The 19,298-nt window shown below is 34.2% G+C and overlaps 1 protein-coding gene across 1 annotated transcript in view; it reads right to left on the reverse strand.

Annotated features, from left to right (window-relative positions):
• The window catches only part of FAP (fibroblast activation protein alpha), a 70,332-nt gene that overhangs the window by 36,513 nt on the left and 14,521 nt on the right, over nt 1-19,298 (reverse strand). The window contains 10 exon segments of the mRNA XM_084257198.1: nt 1,652-1,696; nt 5,819-5,954; nt 7,582-7,685; nt 9,567-9,721; nt 10,622-10,742; nt 11,445-11,517; nt 14,531-14,583; nt 16,047-16,121; nt 17,346-17,440; nt 18,596-18,694. Of these exon segments, the coding sequence (XP_084113324.1) occupies nt 1,652-1,696; nt 5,819-5,954; nt 7,582-7,685; nt 9,567-9,721; nt 10,622-10,742; nt 11,445-11,517; nt 14,531-14,583; nt 16,047-16,121; nt 17,346-17,440; nt 18,596-18,694 (956 nt within the window).

Here is a 19,298-nt window from a genome sequence, read left to right on the forward strand (position 1 = left end):
ATTTATCCAGTGAATGTTCTCTGAGATTGTAAGGTTGGTGCTATGCAAATATTTAAAATTAATAAGATAGAATTGTCAACATCAAAATGCATGTAAATAGAAGAGTTCAAAAGATGCATTCTAAAATATCTAAGGTAATACAAATGTTGGTAGTAGTTAAGAGAGTAAATGTATATAGATTCCTAAGATCATGTCTTTGAGAAGATTGTATCATTGTTTCACTATTTATAAAACCATAACATTCATGTTACTATTTGTAGTAACTAATTATATTATCATCATGGAGAACACAGCTAAAGGGAATTTTCAACTTTTTTCTTCCTCTCATTCTTTATGAAAATCTTTATAAGAGTGAATGCACTGATTAACTCTCCCTTTTCTTCAAGTTTTCACATGCTTATCTAGGAATTATATTACTAGTAGGTGAGATTCTGACAGATCAAGAACTCAAAAGTTGGGAAAATCTGTACTTTCACAGAGTGTTTCTAATTTTTCCTTGGTTAGAACAGTGGCAAAAAGTAAATTCAAATAACATTTCCCTTTAACTTTCTGAATTTCATATCTATCCTTTATAGTTTTTTACTTTAGAATGTAATTTATATTTATGGTATGTATTAATAAAGTCATAGTTATAGTTAATGAATAAAATAGAAGTATCTTTTATTGAAGGAGAGCAAATATAAGTAAAAAGCTAGAGCTACTAAAAAAGAATTTTAACATCTGATCTTTTTTACTTTACAATTTACCTTCTTCCTCCCTATCCAAAACTTACTATTTTATAAGACTTCTCATCTTAGAATTGTAATTCTATATTGTCTTTGTATCATGGGTTTTACTGTTTTGTTAAATCAGGGCCTGAGTATTCTTTTTCTTTGCATGTGTCCAAATTTCAGAGAATTTCAAAGAAATATCTTTGTGATAAGTGGCACCATCCACACAGTATTCACTTATTCTCTCTCCTATTTTGAAATATTCATGTGGATAGAAGATACAATTGATATTTTTCTATGACATGATTTTTTTAGGTTTAATTAGGTTACTAATTAGTAATTAGTAAAAATTAGTAAATTAGTAAAATTAGTAAAAATTTTAGTAAATTTAGTAATTAGTAAATTAGTAAAAATCCTAGATATAACATCATAAACCATAACATTTTCCCATTTGATGTCACTTTACTTAAAATCTAAAAAGTAGATATGAAATTAATCATTTGTTTATGTAAAATCTAGTAAGTGGAAAAATATCTCTAAATTTCTAAGAATATCCAATATGTATTTTGTGGAACTCAAATTACTAATAATTACTAAGATGATTTTCAGCAGATCAGGGGGTGGTGTTCTCCTTTGAAAAAATGATCTCTATTGGATTGTGTAAGAAGTAATATTAATTGCAGATATCAGAGAATCAATTGGAAAAGTTAAGGTTTGGACATGAGAAGTAATGTTTTATTCTCAATAGAAATCTAAAAATATAAATATTGAAACTGTCTGACCCAAAATAGCTGAAGGGATCACTACCTTTGTGTGTTTTAGCTTGACATTTTTTCTATGAAAAAAAAATTCCAGTTTGAATACATTTCTAATAACCCTTAAATAGGTAAAAGCCTGTCAAGTTTCATTAAAATATAAGGAAAAAGATAGCAAAATCATACTCCACCAGCCCATCCATTTGTGCTTTCTTCTATGTGCTCCTGGGTCTAAAAGACAAAAGAATCACATTAGACATCATATAATCTGGATATTTTGAACCAATTAAGTTGTTGAGTTGTACAGTATTGCTAATGAACTAACTTCAAATTTGACTTTTAGATGACTATATTCAAAATCTTATACAAAAGTGCCATTGCATATATGAACATGATATAAGTGTTTGATCTTTTAAAAGTGCAAACCTTTAATAATTGTCGTTAAATCTTTCATGAGGCAATGAGTGAAAATTATCACGACATCTAGAAGGGCCTGGCACAATCCAAGCACTTGGTGTTATGTAGATAAAAATGTATTTCATGGGCCTCCCTGGTGGCACAGCGGGTTGAGCACAGCGCTGTGAAGCTGTCCACAGCCTCTGCAGCACAGGTTCGATTCCTGGCCAGCCAGGGAGATACCCATATGACACGGCAGACTACTCCTATCTTGCCCACTGCTCCCCTCAGCAGTATATTTTGGTCTGTCTGCCTGTTCTGCTCCCCACTCTGTCTCTGGTGAATCTTCTCACCTTCCCACACCTCTGGCCTATACCCCAGTTCTTGTATTAAAAAAAAAAAAATTGCATTTCACACTGGAGTGTAGGTGTTATGAAGCAGAAATCTCAAAACTTGCACTGAATTTTATTTTGCTATATATTTTAGCTTAATGCAATCAGTTGTTTATTGAACAAATAATTTTTAGTGAGCCTAATAGTATGAATAAGTTTTTCTAGACAAATAGAGAAAGAACATTCTAGGCAGAATGAAGAGCATAGAGACCAGACAAGCTTAATAAACTACAGGTAGTTTCAGTAAACCTGAGTGGACAGTGACTATAGAAAAGAGATAGAAAATTAAAGAAGATATATAAGTGTCAGCAAGATTTTGGAGAAACTTTTATCCTAGCCTAGGAAATTTGGATTTCCCCTGAAATTAGATAAACCCTTTAAGTATTTCAAAAGTCACAGTTTGGATAATGTAATTGTGACTATAATACAGAAAATAGATTAGAAGTGGGTAAGCTAGAAAGAGGCAGAGAGAACTATTAGAAGACTATTGTGGTTTGGAAAAAAGAATGATAAAGGCCTGAATCTAGTAGTGGTATAATGAAGATGGAGCAGAGATGCCCAAAAGTTCAAACCTCAGAATGAATTTGATGGGTAAAGTGGTAATAGAAGTTCCTGGTACACACAAAAATCACCAAAAGAGAGTAAGAAGAGAGTTATGAGATAAGCAGCAGACCCATTTCCTTTCTTTGCTTGGAGTATAAACTAAATTTCCCAGTCCCTCTTCTAGTTGGCTGTGATCATGTGATAAACACTAACCAATGACATGAATAGAAATGATTCATGCTATAGCTATACATAACCTACAAAAAACCAAAACTTCTCATACATGATCCTTTATTCTTTTATCCACCCTCCTCACTGGATATTGATACTCAGATCTGAATACTCTTGGACTAACAATGATGATAGCTGAGATGCCATCAACCTCGGTTATTGAGTGACTGAGTAGAAGAGAGCGCCCCTCACCTCACCCCTCACCTCATGCCCTACACCTCACCACTCCTTGCTTGCTTGGACTCATTATTGCTTGGACGGTTACATGAACATGCAAAAAATGTCTACTGTAGTAACCCACTGAATTCCTGGAGGTTTGTTTTTTGTTTGTCTTTTGGCTGTTGTTATTATAGCAATTAGCCTACCTTGCAAATACATTAACTTGGAGAACAGTAAGATTTCTAGAGAAGTCAGAAGAGCTGGAAAGGAAAAGAATAGTCAGTGAAGGAGAAAGAGAAATATTAAAGTATCTACATTCATAAAAAGCAAAGAAATAACACATTTTAAAAAATACAGTTTGGATTTTTTTCCTATAGGGATAGGCCAGTGCCTCAGAAAGAATAAGTTGAGATTTGAAGAAGTGGTAAAAAACAAAACAAAAAATATTCATTGTTTTTAGCCATATAAGTAAAGTTAATTTTAATCCCTTTTTCAGAGGAGGGAAAATAATGTTAAAGATGTTTATTCCCCAAAGTTCAAATTTCTTAATATAACTCATCAATATAGTAACATCATAAGTAACAATTGCCAGTTTCCTTTCCTCTTTGTTCTGGGTATGACTTCCAACATAAATAAATGTTCCCACTTTCCTTAATCTTAAATACTTTTTTTGTTTTTAACACGCACACATACATACAAACACACACACAAACACTCACAAACACACATAGCAGTCATGAGACATGACTGATGAGTCACATGAGCGTGGTTGCTGAAAAATTCAACACTGTTGTTCTTAAAATTGAAAATATGTTCCATGTGTTTACCAGATTATTTTGAAGCAGAGGTTGTTTTGAATCCTAAGGTTATTCAAACCTGGTAGTCTAAATTTAAGCACTGTTTTTGGCCATAATACTAAAGTTTATATTCCAGGGAATTCCACGTCTCCTTGAATGAGCATCTTATATGTTCTGTCAGTTTGGATTAAAGTTGTCTCAGATTTTGATAAATTAGAATTTCAAATTCCAAAGCAATCACAGTTTTTACATGCCTAGTTTTAAGAGCTAAAAATTGTATTTAAATGACCAATATTACAATTTTAAGATAAAAAAATTAAAGTTATAATTCCTAAAACCTAGGCTCAACAAAAATGTTAAGGGTATATTCAGCCAAAATTGACGAATCAGACTAGTGGTTTCTAATTAACTAGTACAATCAAGCTTATTCTATCCTTTTTTTTTTATTTGCCTGTGATACTGCATGAAAGCCAAAATCTTTCTGCTTTGTATATGAAAATATAAATAAGACAAAAATAAGATTCTAGCAGATTCCATCAAAATTAGTCAAGCTTCTTACAGACACAGTAGTGATTTAAAAACATATTTTTAGCCTGAGTTATGTTGACTATTATAGTCCTGATATATTTCCAAACACATTCATATGACTTTCTCCTTGCAAAACATAATGTCCTAATTTCTAGTTGAAATTTAGTGATTTACTTTGATTGTTCTGTGCTTTTCCTTTACTTTATGAAATAGGTTTATTCTATATTTGTTTTAATGAAACATTTCTTCATAATTAGACGTCTCATGAAATGAACCCATCAAATTTCCCATGCAAAAACATTTTGTATTTCTTAGTCTCTAATATGTGTACTTATGAATGCACTTATTTTAAAGCTTTTAGACTGGTGAAGTAGTTTTCTGACTCATTAATGCAACAGATTATGTTTGGATTTCAGCAATAGAAACAATTAAAAAGGAACAATAAATCTGTGCCTAGTTTTCATTTGTTTCTCCCTAAAATAAGTATCATGTGAAGCAATCTCCTAATTCAACAGGATAAGCTGATCTGGTACTTCATGCCATATTTTCAGTTGTCCACTTTTGACTTTAAAATGAGGCTATCTCACTTTGTTTTAACAATATCCATCTCCTGTGGAATTTTTATTCAATTTTGATACTAAATAGACCCTGCCCAATTTTCATTTCTCCTTTGATTTTTTTGGACAGAACATATTTATTTCCCTAATAGATTTATCATAGCTTTTCATCTTTATTCCTTTTTTTTAAACATTTATTTATTTATTTATACAAACACTGGGTACAGTCAGAAGCACGGAGGGTGAGAGAATTCACCAGAGCCAGAGCAGGGAACAGAACAGGCAGACTGATGAAATACACTGCTGAGGGGAGAGCAGCAGGTGCAGCAGGAGAGGTCTGTTGGGACCCTTGCCGGCGGCCAGGGATAGAACTGGCACAGTCGCAACCCAGCGCTCAACTGCTGCACCACCAGGGGAGGCCCTCATCTTTAAAGTTTGCTTTTGTGACTGCCAATCTGCATGGCAAAGGATGGATATCTATCTTAATGTCACCAGATACCAGAGTGTCTCAATTTTACTTTGTTTCTATTAGTCTTTTCTCTATTTAATTCCAATGTTAAAAACAAGGGGTATCTTATTTACTTAATAAAAATAACGGACCTGTGAATAGAGAGTATTTTTTTCTTTTTTACAAAGCAATCAGAAGTCAAATGCAAAATTTTGGCTTTATGATATACAAATGGAGCATTGCTAACTCGCCGCTCTTTCATCTTCAAAAATGCACATTTCTATGACTTTTATAAAACCTACCTTTGGACAATCCCATATCTGCCAGTTTTCCTTGAAGTCACATATAGATAAGACTGAAACATTCTGGATTCTTTTTAGCCACTGCAAACATATTCGCTCATCAGTAACCCATGTGAGCCAACTGAAATAATAGTCACTGCAAATAAATCAAAACAGCGTCACAACCATAAACCAATATCACATCCAAATAATTTCCTAATTTCTGTTTTCAAAGGTTGTATTTTATTATCATGAAATATCTATCTTATAGATCAATAAGGCAATTTTTTCCTTTCTCTGAAGAGAAAGTTTTGATATACCCGTTAACCTTTATTCATCAAATAGAATGATTTTACATGGAATTTTCTCCCCATTTTGGATTTTTACATTTTAGAAAAGAATTTAAGATATAAGGTCAAAGCTGCTGGTCAATCTAGAGCAGAAAAAGCATTAAACTGGCTATATACAAGTATTTTTTTTAACTTTTTAACTAGTTGAGAGAAAACCAAGTGTGGTAAAAGGCCATCTTTTTCTCCAGACAGATTTGTGTTGGAAGCTGAGTTTTAAAGGGGCCACAGTCAAGGAGTGGAAAATATGGTTAGTGTAATAATCAGACATGATGTAGAAGAAGTAACTGAAATAGTACTTGCATACAGTAGGTGTCAATGAATGGCAGCAATGATTGCTTTTGAGGATGAACTTGTCAATAGAGAATATCAATATAATGAACCATAGAATTTTGGAGATTAATTATAAAAGAAATCACAATACTGAGAAGGATCTCAGTCTCAAATTGTGGCTTTATCTCCTATTTTGTCATACTATTTTAAGTCAGTTACTTAACCTATCTGAGGCTCTGTTTCTATACAAAGTAGGAATAAGAATATTACCAGCTTTAAAAGCAGCTGTAAAGATTTTCTGAACATGGTTAAAGTTCATAAAAACTGTATCTTTCATGTGAATGCTCAAAAAAATGCTAGTGATTATTACTATAATGTTAGTACTTTACAAATATGCAAGCAAATCTCTGGACTCCTTATATAGTGCTCTTACTGTCATTCCATTTGCCTCCTGAAAAGAATTACCTTTGAAAAAAGATTCATCTAATTAAGCTTTTGTCTTATCAAATTGGAGTGGGAATAACAGATAACTCAAAAAGTTAAAGACATTTTTGATTATCCAAAACTGAATTCATTTTTGCAAGCCCCAGCAGAGGTCTCTGATAAGGTTCATTTCCCTAGTAGCAATCAATCATTTGTCTGTGACTGACTCTCCTTCATGAGACACTTCAGGGGGAACCAAGCCTTTGCCTCCTGGGGTCTGGGAAGTGGTAAGGAGCCTTACCAGGTAGGACTTGGGGATCCCTACCTTTTATCTATTATGGCCTGAATGACCACAGAGGATTGAAGGGGGTCTGAGAGGTTGTTATGACCAGGCTAATCAGACCAGATCTACATAGGTCACCATGCTGGGGAAAGTGAGTGTTTCCTGTTCCTATCTGTCTACAGTTAATCCCAAAAGAGATACATCTACAAACCCAGATCATTGAATAAAGGCTGCATCCTAGGGAAAAATTGACAACTGTGTGACAAGTACTAACATTTTAAAATGAATGTAAGACACTTACTTGGATCTTTAATTATGTATTTAGCTTTGCATGCATTTTATTTTTATTTCTAGTATACACATCATAAATTCACTAGAAAAGCAGTATAAACCCTGATTAAGAAATTTCAGTATTAAAATTCAGATGAAAAGGTGTAAAGCATTGGCGATCACTGTACCTTGAGGCTATCATTGCTGGAACTGGAACTTCTCTGGGACCTACATGGTCAGGGTAAGTGGTATCGATAATAAATACACGAACAACAGGATTCTTGGCCCCAGCCTGGCAAGAAAATAGAGCTATATAAGTTCATAAAATTATAATTTTCTCCAACATTTTAAAAACACATTGGGAAGTTAGGCATATATTTATAAACTAGTAATGTTAAGTGTATTACTTTTGAAAACATTCTAATTAACATCACCAGGAATTTCATTTCAATTTTACTTGCAGGAAAATTACAAATATTAAGTCAACCAGAGTGAAAACATACAGTTAAAATAATTAATGAGGAGGTTTAATTCATAGGGAAAACATTGGGGCATGAAAATGCAGTTTTGATGATATACTCTTTTCTCTCCGATTGATTTTCGGGGAAGATTATAAAGACCAAATAATGAAAGATTATTCTAGAAAAATTCTAGGGTAAAGGACTAAAGTATCTTTCATCAATAAGCACTCAATCTCCTAACTAGTCACACCACTGGTACTTCCACCCCGAAGGATTAGGAGTATTTTACTTCCAAAGTGTCCATCAGACACTTGTTTTGTGCTTTCTGTGCCATTATAAGTCCTATATTTATATGGCAGTATAGTTCACATCCAGAAAGACTCTTACAGTTCCTCAGTTATTTACCACAGGAAAAATGAATATTGCAAGAATCTTATCATTGCAATACAATTTATTTCACCAAGTTTTGGTACCGAGTCTTAAATGGCTCCATGCTGCTTGGATTGATCTAAGGCCTTGCACATGTTCTCACCATCCCATTTCACTGTGAGGTTCAGTCGGCACTTCCTAGGTTCTTTGGAATTGTTCAATGCTAGATATTTCAGCAACTTCATTATTCAAAGACACATGAGAATCTGGGCCTCAACTCTTCTCATTGTCAACCTGGGTTTCTTCATCTCTTTTTCTTCCCTTACAGCTTCCCAAAGATCCAAGTTCCTTTACATTTTGGGTCGCAAGTATCACACCCTTGATGTTCAAACATTTCCAGCTTTCAGACTCCCTATACCACCCTTGATGATGAAACACTTATCTTCTATCCATTGTATTTTCTCAAATGCCTTTTAACATAAATGTTAGACTATCAGACATGTGTATTTTTCTTACTACAAACTCCTGTGTTTGCACATCTGGCCCATCTTTTTCACAGATATAAGGGTGCTTTATATACAGGGAATTCATCCATGACATTGTTTCACTTGAAAAATAAAAAGAGTAGGGGTGAAAATCACTTCCAATCCCAATATCAGCAGAAGATTTATGCTTTGAACACCCTCTTTCAGATTTCTTATCTAAATTAAATTAGGAAACAGTATGTCTCCTCTTTGACCTGGTCATTTTCCTACACTTACAAGCCTCCTGTCTTCAGACATGTGATTAAATGAAAAAATATATACAGTAAGAATTCTAGACTGTTAATGAAGAAAATTTTGGGCTCACATTATGTCTAATTCCCTCAAGGAAGAAAGTACACTCACATATTTAATCCACCTTAAATATACAGAAAACATCACAATTCATGCCTCCTTCCACCTGACAGGAACATCAAGTTCAACATTTGAATTTCTCCAATCTACTTTGCATTTATATGAGAACGCAACAGGGAACTGCAAAACAGAACTTTACCCTGAATTTGGAGCATGAAATATGAAAAAAATGAAAATTAAGTTAAGCTTGTTTTTCCTCCATGATCTAGACCATATGTTTTCCAAAGATTCTGCAATGGATTTTGCAAAGACTACTTCATCCAGCATAACCAGATGTCCAAAGCAACAGATGTCCACATAAATAATAGAGCACAGTACAATGTTTGCCTTACAATGTACAAGGCTAAGAAGCTCTCAAAACTTGTTGATCCCACCTCTATTCATGGTATTGGTTGCTCATTTTGACAACATAAAAATGAAAGCATCTGCTAAAAGTATCCAACATACCTTTGGGTATGGAATATTAATTGTTCTTGGATATTGTTCATCACCATAATAGGAATAAGCAATAACTGGTATCTCTGTATCATTAAATTCTGCATATGCCAAAAATTTTCCATTAGGAGACCACCAGAGAGCATATTTTGTAGCAAGCATTTCCTCTGGAAAACAAACACTGGCATATTAACTACAATTATGCCTTACTCTTAACATCATTGTAAGTACATAAAATATATATTATATAAAGCAATTGACTGAAAATAAATTTTATTGGAAAATAAATTTATTTAATTTCATTGGAAAATCATTTTATGTGGCTATGCCATATGTCATACCTTCAATGTTAAAAATATAAATAATCTGGGTTTAGAGGAATAGTTGATCTTTATGTCTCATATCAAACACCAGAATACTGCTAGAAATTGACATTAATAAAAAATACAATTTTAAATAAATAAATAGGTATATCAACAATAATAATTAAGAATAATTATTCTCTTTTGGGGGCAGCTTCTTGTATTTATTGCCACCCAAAATAACTCAAATAAAGAGAACTATAATTATACAGTGTAACATAAACATTGAAAGTTGACTTTCTCATGGAATTTTTTTTTAAACAGACTTAGTTCAGTAATATATTTTCAAATAAAGACAAGGGCTAGAAAGGCTTTTAAAATCATTTAAGTCCTGGATCCTACCTGACACAGAAAGAAAACAGAATTCACAAAGGTATCAGAAACTAAGAATATTGCCCCAACATAATATAGACAGCTGTTAAGTTTTGGAGAAAAGATTTATTTCTCAAGAAAACATACTGATACTGCATCTAAGAATCATATTCCTCTCAGAATATAAATTATTACTGCCACTTTATAATGTTATAGAAATAAGTTCTACGAGTCTTCTGATGACAAGATTTTGTTTTTCAGGACATGGATGTCCTGTTCATAACCTGGTAACAGCATCAGAAATATCATTCATCTAAATTCTACATGTATACAGTTTTAATTTTTTAATTAAAAACCTAAAAACAGAAGCAGTGGAAAAATAGTACAGCTTACCTTCATAAACCCAGTCTGGGATTCCATTAAATATTTTATTTTCTCTACCATTATGTGTTATTTGAAAAGGAGGATCTTCTGGTCTTTGTTTCAAGTAGATATTGTTTTGATAGACATAGGCCTATAAGTGGTTGCAAGTTAGTTAATAACAGGAAATTCCATAAGAAGTACAAAGAAATAGATATTATTTTTGTTATATATTGATATTCATTATTTTGTGTTAGTGTTAACCCAGTATCTTTAAAAAGAATGGTAATCCAGATTCAAAAACTCACAATGAAAATACCACTTTAATAGGTAATAAAATCCAAGCAATTCACATTAGATCATTATGATTTTTAAAGTCTGTATAAATAAAGGAGGAAGTCTATTATCATATTAGTTGTTTTATTACTCATATAACTAAAGATGTGTATTGACAGAAAGTCAAATAAATCTCTGAATATTAATAGCTAGCCAGATCTAATCTTTATTTAGAGTCCTTAAATAAGAGCTTGGACAAAATTTCATGTTGTCTGAAGCTAGTCTGGGAAACTTGTGAAAACCATATTTTTCCTGAGCTTTCTGGCACAACGCATTCTGGCTGAGGATAAGGATAAAGTTTTTGACTGCGATATTTAAAGAAGTCTATCCATGAGCTTGAAATTTTGCGGAATTCTCAGATGGGTTTCAATTTATCAAAACTCTTCCCATTTTTAACCACTAAAATAGTCATGAATGTATTATTTTTTTTCTTGTAGGCAGGAAAATTTAACAAAGGCCAAAATCAAATGGCTCCTCTTTTATTTAAATGATTAAACACTTCTATAATTTAAACACTTACTAATTTACTCCCAACAGGCGACCAGCATAAATACTGAATTGGACGAGGAAGCTCATTTCTTCTTACAAACTCTCTAGAAGGAATGACAGAAAGAAAGAAAAAAAAAAAAAAAGACCTTTACTATTCAATGCAAAAAAAATCTGCAGAGGGAAAAAATAAACAAACAATAAAAATGCAGGGTCATCCTCTCTGCTTCTTCAATCCAAATGGAAAGAATGTGGGAGCATAAGGTTGAACACAAGGTAGTCTTAGGTTTACATTAATGGCTTATAAGTCACTAAACTTTTTCTGGGTCTCCATTTTCTGACCTTTGTAGTGAGGTAAATAGAATAAAATCTTATAGACAATGAGAATGGGAATGTGTCTAGAAATTTCCTAATAGAATTCCCTCATTTTAGAGAAAATAAACTGGAGGTTAGAGAGAGCACACAACTTTTTAAGGTCACGTTGATAGTTCTTGGCAGACCCCTAATTAAACTCAAGTCTTTGAACTCTCAGCACTGTAACATTTGTACACACCAGGCTGAGATGGTCGCTGAAGTGCCTTCCAGCTCTGAAATTCTATAATTGTACTGAAGTTTAATATGTACTCTTCCACATTCTCATTCACAACCCCCATCTCTGGGAATGCATATGCATTTCAAATTTTTGAAAATAAGATGCCATTTGACAATCTCCCCAGGGATCTGACTTGCAATCAGAAAAGGAAAGGAACATCTGATCTCAAGCTAAACTGAAAAACAGATCGTATACTGGGCAGTCTGCCTTCAGCTCGCGAAGTCCTCCACCCAGGGGGAAATTCAAATATCCTATTGGCCAAAAATCTTACTTTGATGCTGAGAGTCACCCGGCAAATACTCAATTGACTGACTTGCATTGTGGAGTTTTTCAAGTTCTGCGGCAAGAATGTGTTCAGAATTTTCTAAGTGTTAAAGAGTAATGGTATGCCACGCTTAAGTTTTGACTACCTTCTTCTTGAAGATTGCATTTAATAGTTTCATCAAGATTGCTTTTGTGGAGAAGCAAAACAAGACCTGCTTCCAAGGTATAATTTGAGGAGCCTCAAGAAAGATGCCCTGGTTTTCCCCTCTAGAACAATCTCTCCAACATGAACTGGTGCCCAATATTTCTACTTTTCCCATTCTTTAAAAGCTCGGCTACCTGTGAAGCCTTGTAGCACATGTTACCTTAACTTAACCTATTAGGTCATATAACATGAGGCCTCGTGAACAGTGAGGGAACATGACACTGAATATATAGAGTTGGTTAGAGAAAGGAGACTGTTGGTGCTGCTGTGGGAGTCCTGAATGCCACAGTAGATGAGTGCCAGGTCCTGGAAGGGCCAGGACATAATGAATTTGAACAAACAGGGAAGAGAATGACCTAGAAAAGAAGACACTGTTCATTTGGTTTGCGATTCTGCCTCAAGCCAATGTTCATGTTACCTTTGACGTTGTAACACTGACTTAATGAAAATCTCAGCACAAGGTCTCTTCATGACTGGCAAGTCACCGCAGCTGCCGTTTCTGTTTTCTAATAATTAAACAGTGTGAGGTAAATGGAGGAGGTGGCTTTATGAAGGCTGTCATCTCCTTCCTTACTTAAAACCAAAGCATCTTTATTTCTCTGTGGTAGATTTTTATAGACTCTTCAGAGGCATATAGAGGATTTGGAATTAGTCATAATCAGATTTAACTTGAATCTCAACATATTTGTCATTCCTCATTTCCTAAATTTTGCTCTATTTACCTGACAAAAAACAACCTGGCAAATAAGATAGGTGTGCAGAGCAAAACAAACCAAAACAGCATTTTGATAAATTCATTGCATAAAAGCTGAATTTTTAAGGTGATTCTAGGTCAAATCTTACACAGAACATAATTAAAATAATAGGATTGTCATATTTTGGAATGTTGTTTGGTGAACCTTAACAAAGGTAGGGCATGAAGAATTTCAAAATGATGAAAAATATGAAAATGATTAAAGATTTATGAAATGGTACTGAAAGTAAGTCTTCCATCTCACTAATCTGAAGATTTATTTCTCAAGGGTGGGCTTGACACCCAAGGTTCATTTGTAGCTCCCCACTTATGCTTTTCACTTAGTGGGTATTCAATAAATACTCTATCAATAACACTGACAGAGTTAGATACTACTTTATGAAGCAGTTCCTATTTCTTAATTTGACAGTTTAAGGAGATCAGAGTTACTCTTTCTGAAAATAAAGGATAGATAAATTTTTTGTATACTTGTTAGACAAAAGGGGAAACAGACCATAAGATTTTTCAATACCTCTTCAAGGCATGTAATTATTTTTTCCTTTTATATAACAGCAAAGAGGATATCACATTAAGATGAGTAACGAAACCAATTCATTGTCCATACTTAGCCAGAGTGATTTTTCTAAAGTGCAAATCTGATCATGTCATTTCCCATTTAAAACCCTTCAGTGACTCCCTATTGTCATCAGAATGGGCTCTAAACTCTTTTTAATGGTTTCCTCGTTATTATCCCATGCTTCCTGGCCTTAACTCCTTCCCAACCTTACACCACCTCCCACTAGTCAGCATGTGCTCCTCCAATTTCAACTTAACTGACCTACTTTGAGTTTCCCAAGCACTCCAAGCTCTCCTTCCCTTCGGGGCTTTATATATTATTGGTTCTGTCAGGAATTATCTCACTCAGTTCTTGGCCTCCCAACTTATTTATTGAATTTTAAAATCTGTTTTCAGGACTCCCATGAATACCAAAATCCACGGATGCTAAAATTCCTTATAAAAAACGCAGTATTTGCATATAATCTATGCAGATCTTTCTCATATACTTCAAATCAACTTTAGATTACTTTTAATACTTAATATAAAATAAATGTTGTATAAATAGCTGTTACAGTGCATTTTTAAAGGAATAATTACAAGAAAAAAAAGTATGTACATGTTCAGTATAGATGCTATCACAAGCCTTACCACACAATATGTATTTTCCATCTGTGGTTGGTAGAGTCTGTATATTTAGAACCCAGGAATACGTAGGGCCTACTGAATATTATATTTAAGTAATATTAAAGCATAGAAATGAAATTTTACCCATTCCTAAGGTCAAAAATGTGATAAGTTGCTGTGTAAGAGTATCTCCAAAGCTGTCGGAAAGAAGACAGGTAAAGACAAATTAAGATTCTTAAAAAGCTTCTATCAATAATACATAATAACACATCATTCAATACAAGATTCAGAATTATAAAAGGATCACTTTCACGAGGCATTAGGAGGTATTTTCAATTCCAAATGAGTCTTCATTTAGAGTTTCACTGTGATCTTTTGTGCTGTTTGTCCAAGTTCCAGAACTAATCTCAGCAGTGATGCAACCCTCACTCCATAAAAAGAATATCCAAAGACATATAAAAATAAATATAACAAGCCTTGCTTTGACACACTCTATCTGAAGAATTTTCCCTTTTTGCTTTATTTATCTCGATGGAAATAGAACCACTATCATTTCCATGGGCCAAAAGGATTACCCTGCACTGGGTAATTCATTATAATGATACCCTTCAAAATTGGTTAAAAAGAATTTCAATCAGCGTTATAAAATATTTGCTTTTTTAAACCTACTTTTATGAAAAGTAATAGATATTTAAAACATAAATAGAAGATATAGAGGTTGTAATTCCTCCTGAAAAAATACAGCTGTTTTTTTTTCCTCATCAAGTATGTTTGTGCTGTGGTTAATAATGCAAGATTATTTTGGTTCTTGTTTCTTAAAAGGGCTTCCAAATTCTTGGCTTAGAATCTACAGATGTTTGAGGCATATCTTTCTGAATATTGCTGGTGACCAGATCCTGGTCAGTAGAAAATGTTCAGTTGACAGAACAACCAGAAAGGGGCAAGACTGACTTTTCAGTTTATACATTAAGGGGAATTAACATCTCAAATAAGATATAAAAAAGTGGTAGCCAAGACCAAAAGCTCTATACCTAAAAGTAATTATTAGAAGCTTAATTGCATGGCAACTTTTTTGCCTTTAGTAAAAAAAAAAAAAAAAATCTGTAGGATGTATTAGCAGAAAAAGTAAGATAATTAACTTCCTTCAATAATTTCATTCAAAAGGGTAAATTAAGTAACAACAAGTGGCCTGGTTTGGTGACATACTCCTGTGCCAGGCTTTCAAAGTCTCAGATTTAAACCTTGGTCTACACTATATTATCCTGCTTGAGCAAGTGAGTTAAATAAGTTACATCTTGATTTTTCCATTTTCTATAATAATACATTTTCACAAGTTTAAAATATGTGATAACTAGCTAATGACTTATAATGTCAGATAGTTTTAGAAATATGAGTATAATTTTCCAATTTTCTAGCAATATCAGTGCACCCAAATGAAATTTTTCCCCCAGAGGAAAGCAGTTTGTGCCACTTGATCATAACCAAATGCCAAATTCTGAATTACTATATCTGTTTCAGTTATGCATTTAGTGCTCAGCTAGAATTCAAATTAACATTCTGAATAGAAATAAAGATAGACTCTTGCTTCTAACTTTTTCTAAACCAACCTCTGGACTACTAGGAAGTATAATCAGACATTCCCAAATTAAGCAGTCAATACCTTTGAATAATCACTTTCTAGATAAGCAAATTGCCGATCAGGTGATAATCCATAACTTGAAGCATTTACACTTTTCTGAAATTATAAAGAAGTTGATTAGAATACACAAAAAATAGCAGAGCCATGCAAACTGATTTCTAAAAGATAACATAGCATTGATATAATCCTACGTACATACATTGTACTTTCAAATTTATTATTAAAAATGTGTATTGCCTACTATGTACAAAGAAATTTACTACACACTATGGGACGAGGATGTGATAAGATGAACAGTGATTTCAAGATGTTTACAATATTAAGTAACTTATAAAGAAGTAACTTGTATTATAAATCAAAAATACTATAAGAGATATAAATATGCATTGCAAAAGCATTAAGGAAGAAGGGACTGAATCCAAATAAAAGGATAACGCGTTTGTACAGAGGAGAAGAGTTGCTACTCTTCTTCTAAGCTTGACATTAAAAGATTAGTAGGTGGGCATCCCCCGTGACATAGCAGGTTGAGTGCAGTGGGTTGAGCACAGCGCTGTGAGGCTGTCTGCAGCCTCTGCAGTGCGGGTTCGATTCCTGGCCCGCCAGGGAGATTCCCACATGGCATGCCAGACCTCTCCTGGCTCTCCCTCTGCTCCCATCACCAGTGCTTTCGGTCTGTCTGCCTGTTCTGCTCCCCACTCTGTCTCTGGTGAATCCTCTCACCCTCCCGTGCCTCTGCCCTGTACCCCAGCTATTGCATAAATAAAAATAAATCTAAAAAAAAAAAGATTAGTAGGTTCTTGAGAGTTGCGAATGTAAGAGGATTGAGAGTTCAGGAGGACAGAATAACATGTGCCCATATATCAGAGCTACTATTTATTAAGTATTTATTTATTGCTAGGCACTATCCAAAGTACTTTCAAGTGTTACTTCATTTTAGCTATTTAATTATTCCAAGGAGGTATTATTCTTCATACTTTGGAAGGGAAAGGAATAAAGCAAAGTGAGGTTGCTGTAGTGTGGAAACATACCAGAGTTTTCATAACTAGTAAGTGAGAGAGCCAGGAATTGTCTTACTATAAGGACTATGTTCTTAACTCTTACCTTACTACTTTCATGGAGGAATAGAGATCCTAGGTGATTTAGAGGAGGCATGGACAATAGTCCAGTGTGAGTGGAAGGAAGAAATTAAAGAACAATAGCAGAGATGGGGCTGAGAAGTTAGGCTTGATTTATATCAACAGCTAAGGGTTTGGGTTCAGTGCTTTGGTTAATGAAGAGCTGGCAAAGACTTTGAGGAGGAAGGTGATGTTGGATACATACCATGGTGGTATTACTCAAAATGGTATATGATTCTCCTGTTTCAATATTATAAAATACTATATTATTATCTGTAGATTGATGAAGATATTCTTGTCCTTTAAACAAGAAAGAAAAAGAAACTTGAAATCATCTCCTTTAATAGAGAATGTTTATAACAACGTGGAATCTCTTTTATTTCCAGACTTTCTCTGCTTTTCATCTTGTCCCACACATATTGTTTTCTCAGATTTAAAATAAGCACTCATATCAGGGTGCTTGGGAATGAATTTTTATTTTTGGTATTACAAAGAGGGTAAATTAGTAAAAAATGATGTATTTCTTTTGCAATAAAAAACACATATATTTATATGTGGGCTGGGTTTGGTTTAGTGTAAAACCTCTTTAATATACCTTTTATTTTTTAAAGAAAAAATGAAAATATTCAATGTTGTTTAGTGCCACTTTACAAGTAAACTATAATGTCATAAAAATATAGTTGCATTGATCATTTGTTTATTTAATATCTTATTTTTAAAAGTTATATATAAATATCAATTTTATGATCCTTACAGGATTTGCTGTTAGAAGTGAGATTTGTCCCTTTCTCAGATTATCCAGACTAACAATGGAATTTCTCTTGTGGTAAGATTCTCATGATCTCTACTAAAGAGCTGCATGTTTCTCATGCAGAAAAACTATACCATATATTCAGATTATTCCAACAGTGCATTCTCAGCTCCTACTTTCTTGCTAAAACTCCTATTTGACATCATTACTATTGCATAAGTACAGTCTAAAAGTGCCTTAGTAGTGACTAGACTTATCTAAAGTATTGCACTTTTTCCCCATTTCAACTGATAGGACCTCTATCACCAGAGAGATGCACTGACATTAAAAGGAAAAACCCAAGAAAATTACATTTAAAGCAAACTCAGAAGGGGGCCTCCCCGGTGGCGCAGCGGTTGAGCGCTGGGTTGCGAAGCTGCCCGCGGCCTTTGCGGCGCTGGTTCGATCCCCGGCTGCTCCCCGGCCACGGGAGGAGGGTCCCACATGGCGCCCAGACCTCCCCTGCCGCCCGCTGCTCCCCTCAGCAGTGTACCTCGGTCCTTCTGCCTGCTCTGCTCCCCGCTCTGGCTCTGGTGAATTCTCTCACCCTCCCGCGCTTCTGACTGTACCCAGTGCATGTACAAACAAATAAATAAAAATACATGCCTCTTTAAAAAAAAAACAAAAACAAAAAAACTCAGAAGGTAAAGAAATGATTGATTTACCTGAAATCCAGTTAGGAAAAAATGTTTTGTAAGTAAATGTCCCATTTAGAATGTCCTTCAGCGTGAGTGCTTTTGTTGTACTTTCTTCGGAGTTATGAACTTCAAGGGAGGAGGAAACGTATTATTACATAAAGGAAGATTAATAACAAATTCTAAGCTTATCTCTGATCTCTTCTTTCTCATATAATGAAAACATCTGCCACTTGCTAAACACGTATTTAACTCCAGTCTTAATTGGAACAAATATTATCTCCTATTCTCTAGGCATGGTAACTGAGACTTCAAGACCGAGTTTGATTGCCTGAAAGGGAAAACTGGTGGGAAAATATCAATGCCTATGAAGCGGATCAAGGAGGACCACACTGAGCAGTGGGTTATTGTTCTTCAGGCAGCAACGTGTTGTCAGAGGTTTCTAAGAAAGGGGATGCTCTGAGCTTCCAGCAGCTCAGGCCTTACAAACCTGGGATTGCCCACCACGCAGCCTTGATTAAAAACCTACTCTCTTAAGCAGTTCACTCTGTTTCCTCACTTATGTGCTTCAATCTCTACTGATTTACCAGTGATGCATTTGAACATCCCAGTTGGTCAGATGAAATCATTTAGATTCTTATCTTCATACATCTCCAGAGAGGCATTAATCAATATAGATGATTTTGTATCCTGATGAGGAATTTTAATAAAGAGAAAGTGGACCAGAAGAAAA

The sequence above is a fragment of the Talpa europaea genome (assembly GCF_964194135.1).
Source record: "Talpa europaea genome assembly, chromosome: 1".
NCBI lineage: Eukaryota > Metazoa > Chordata > Mammalia > Eulipotyphla > Talpidae > Talpa > Talpa europaea.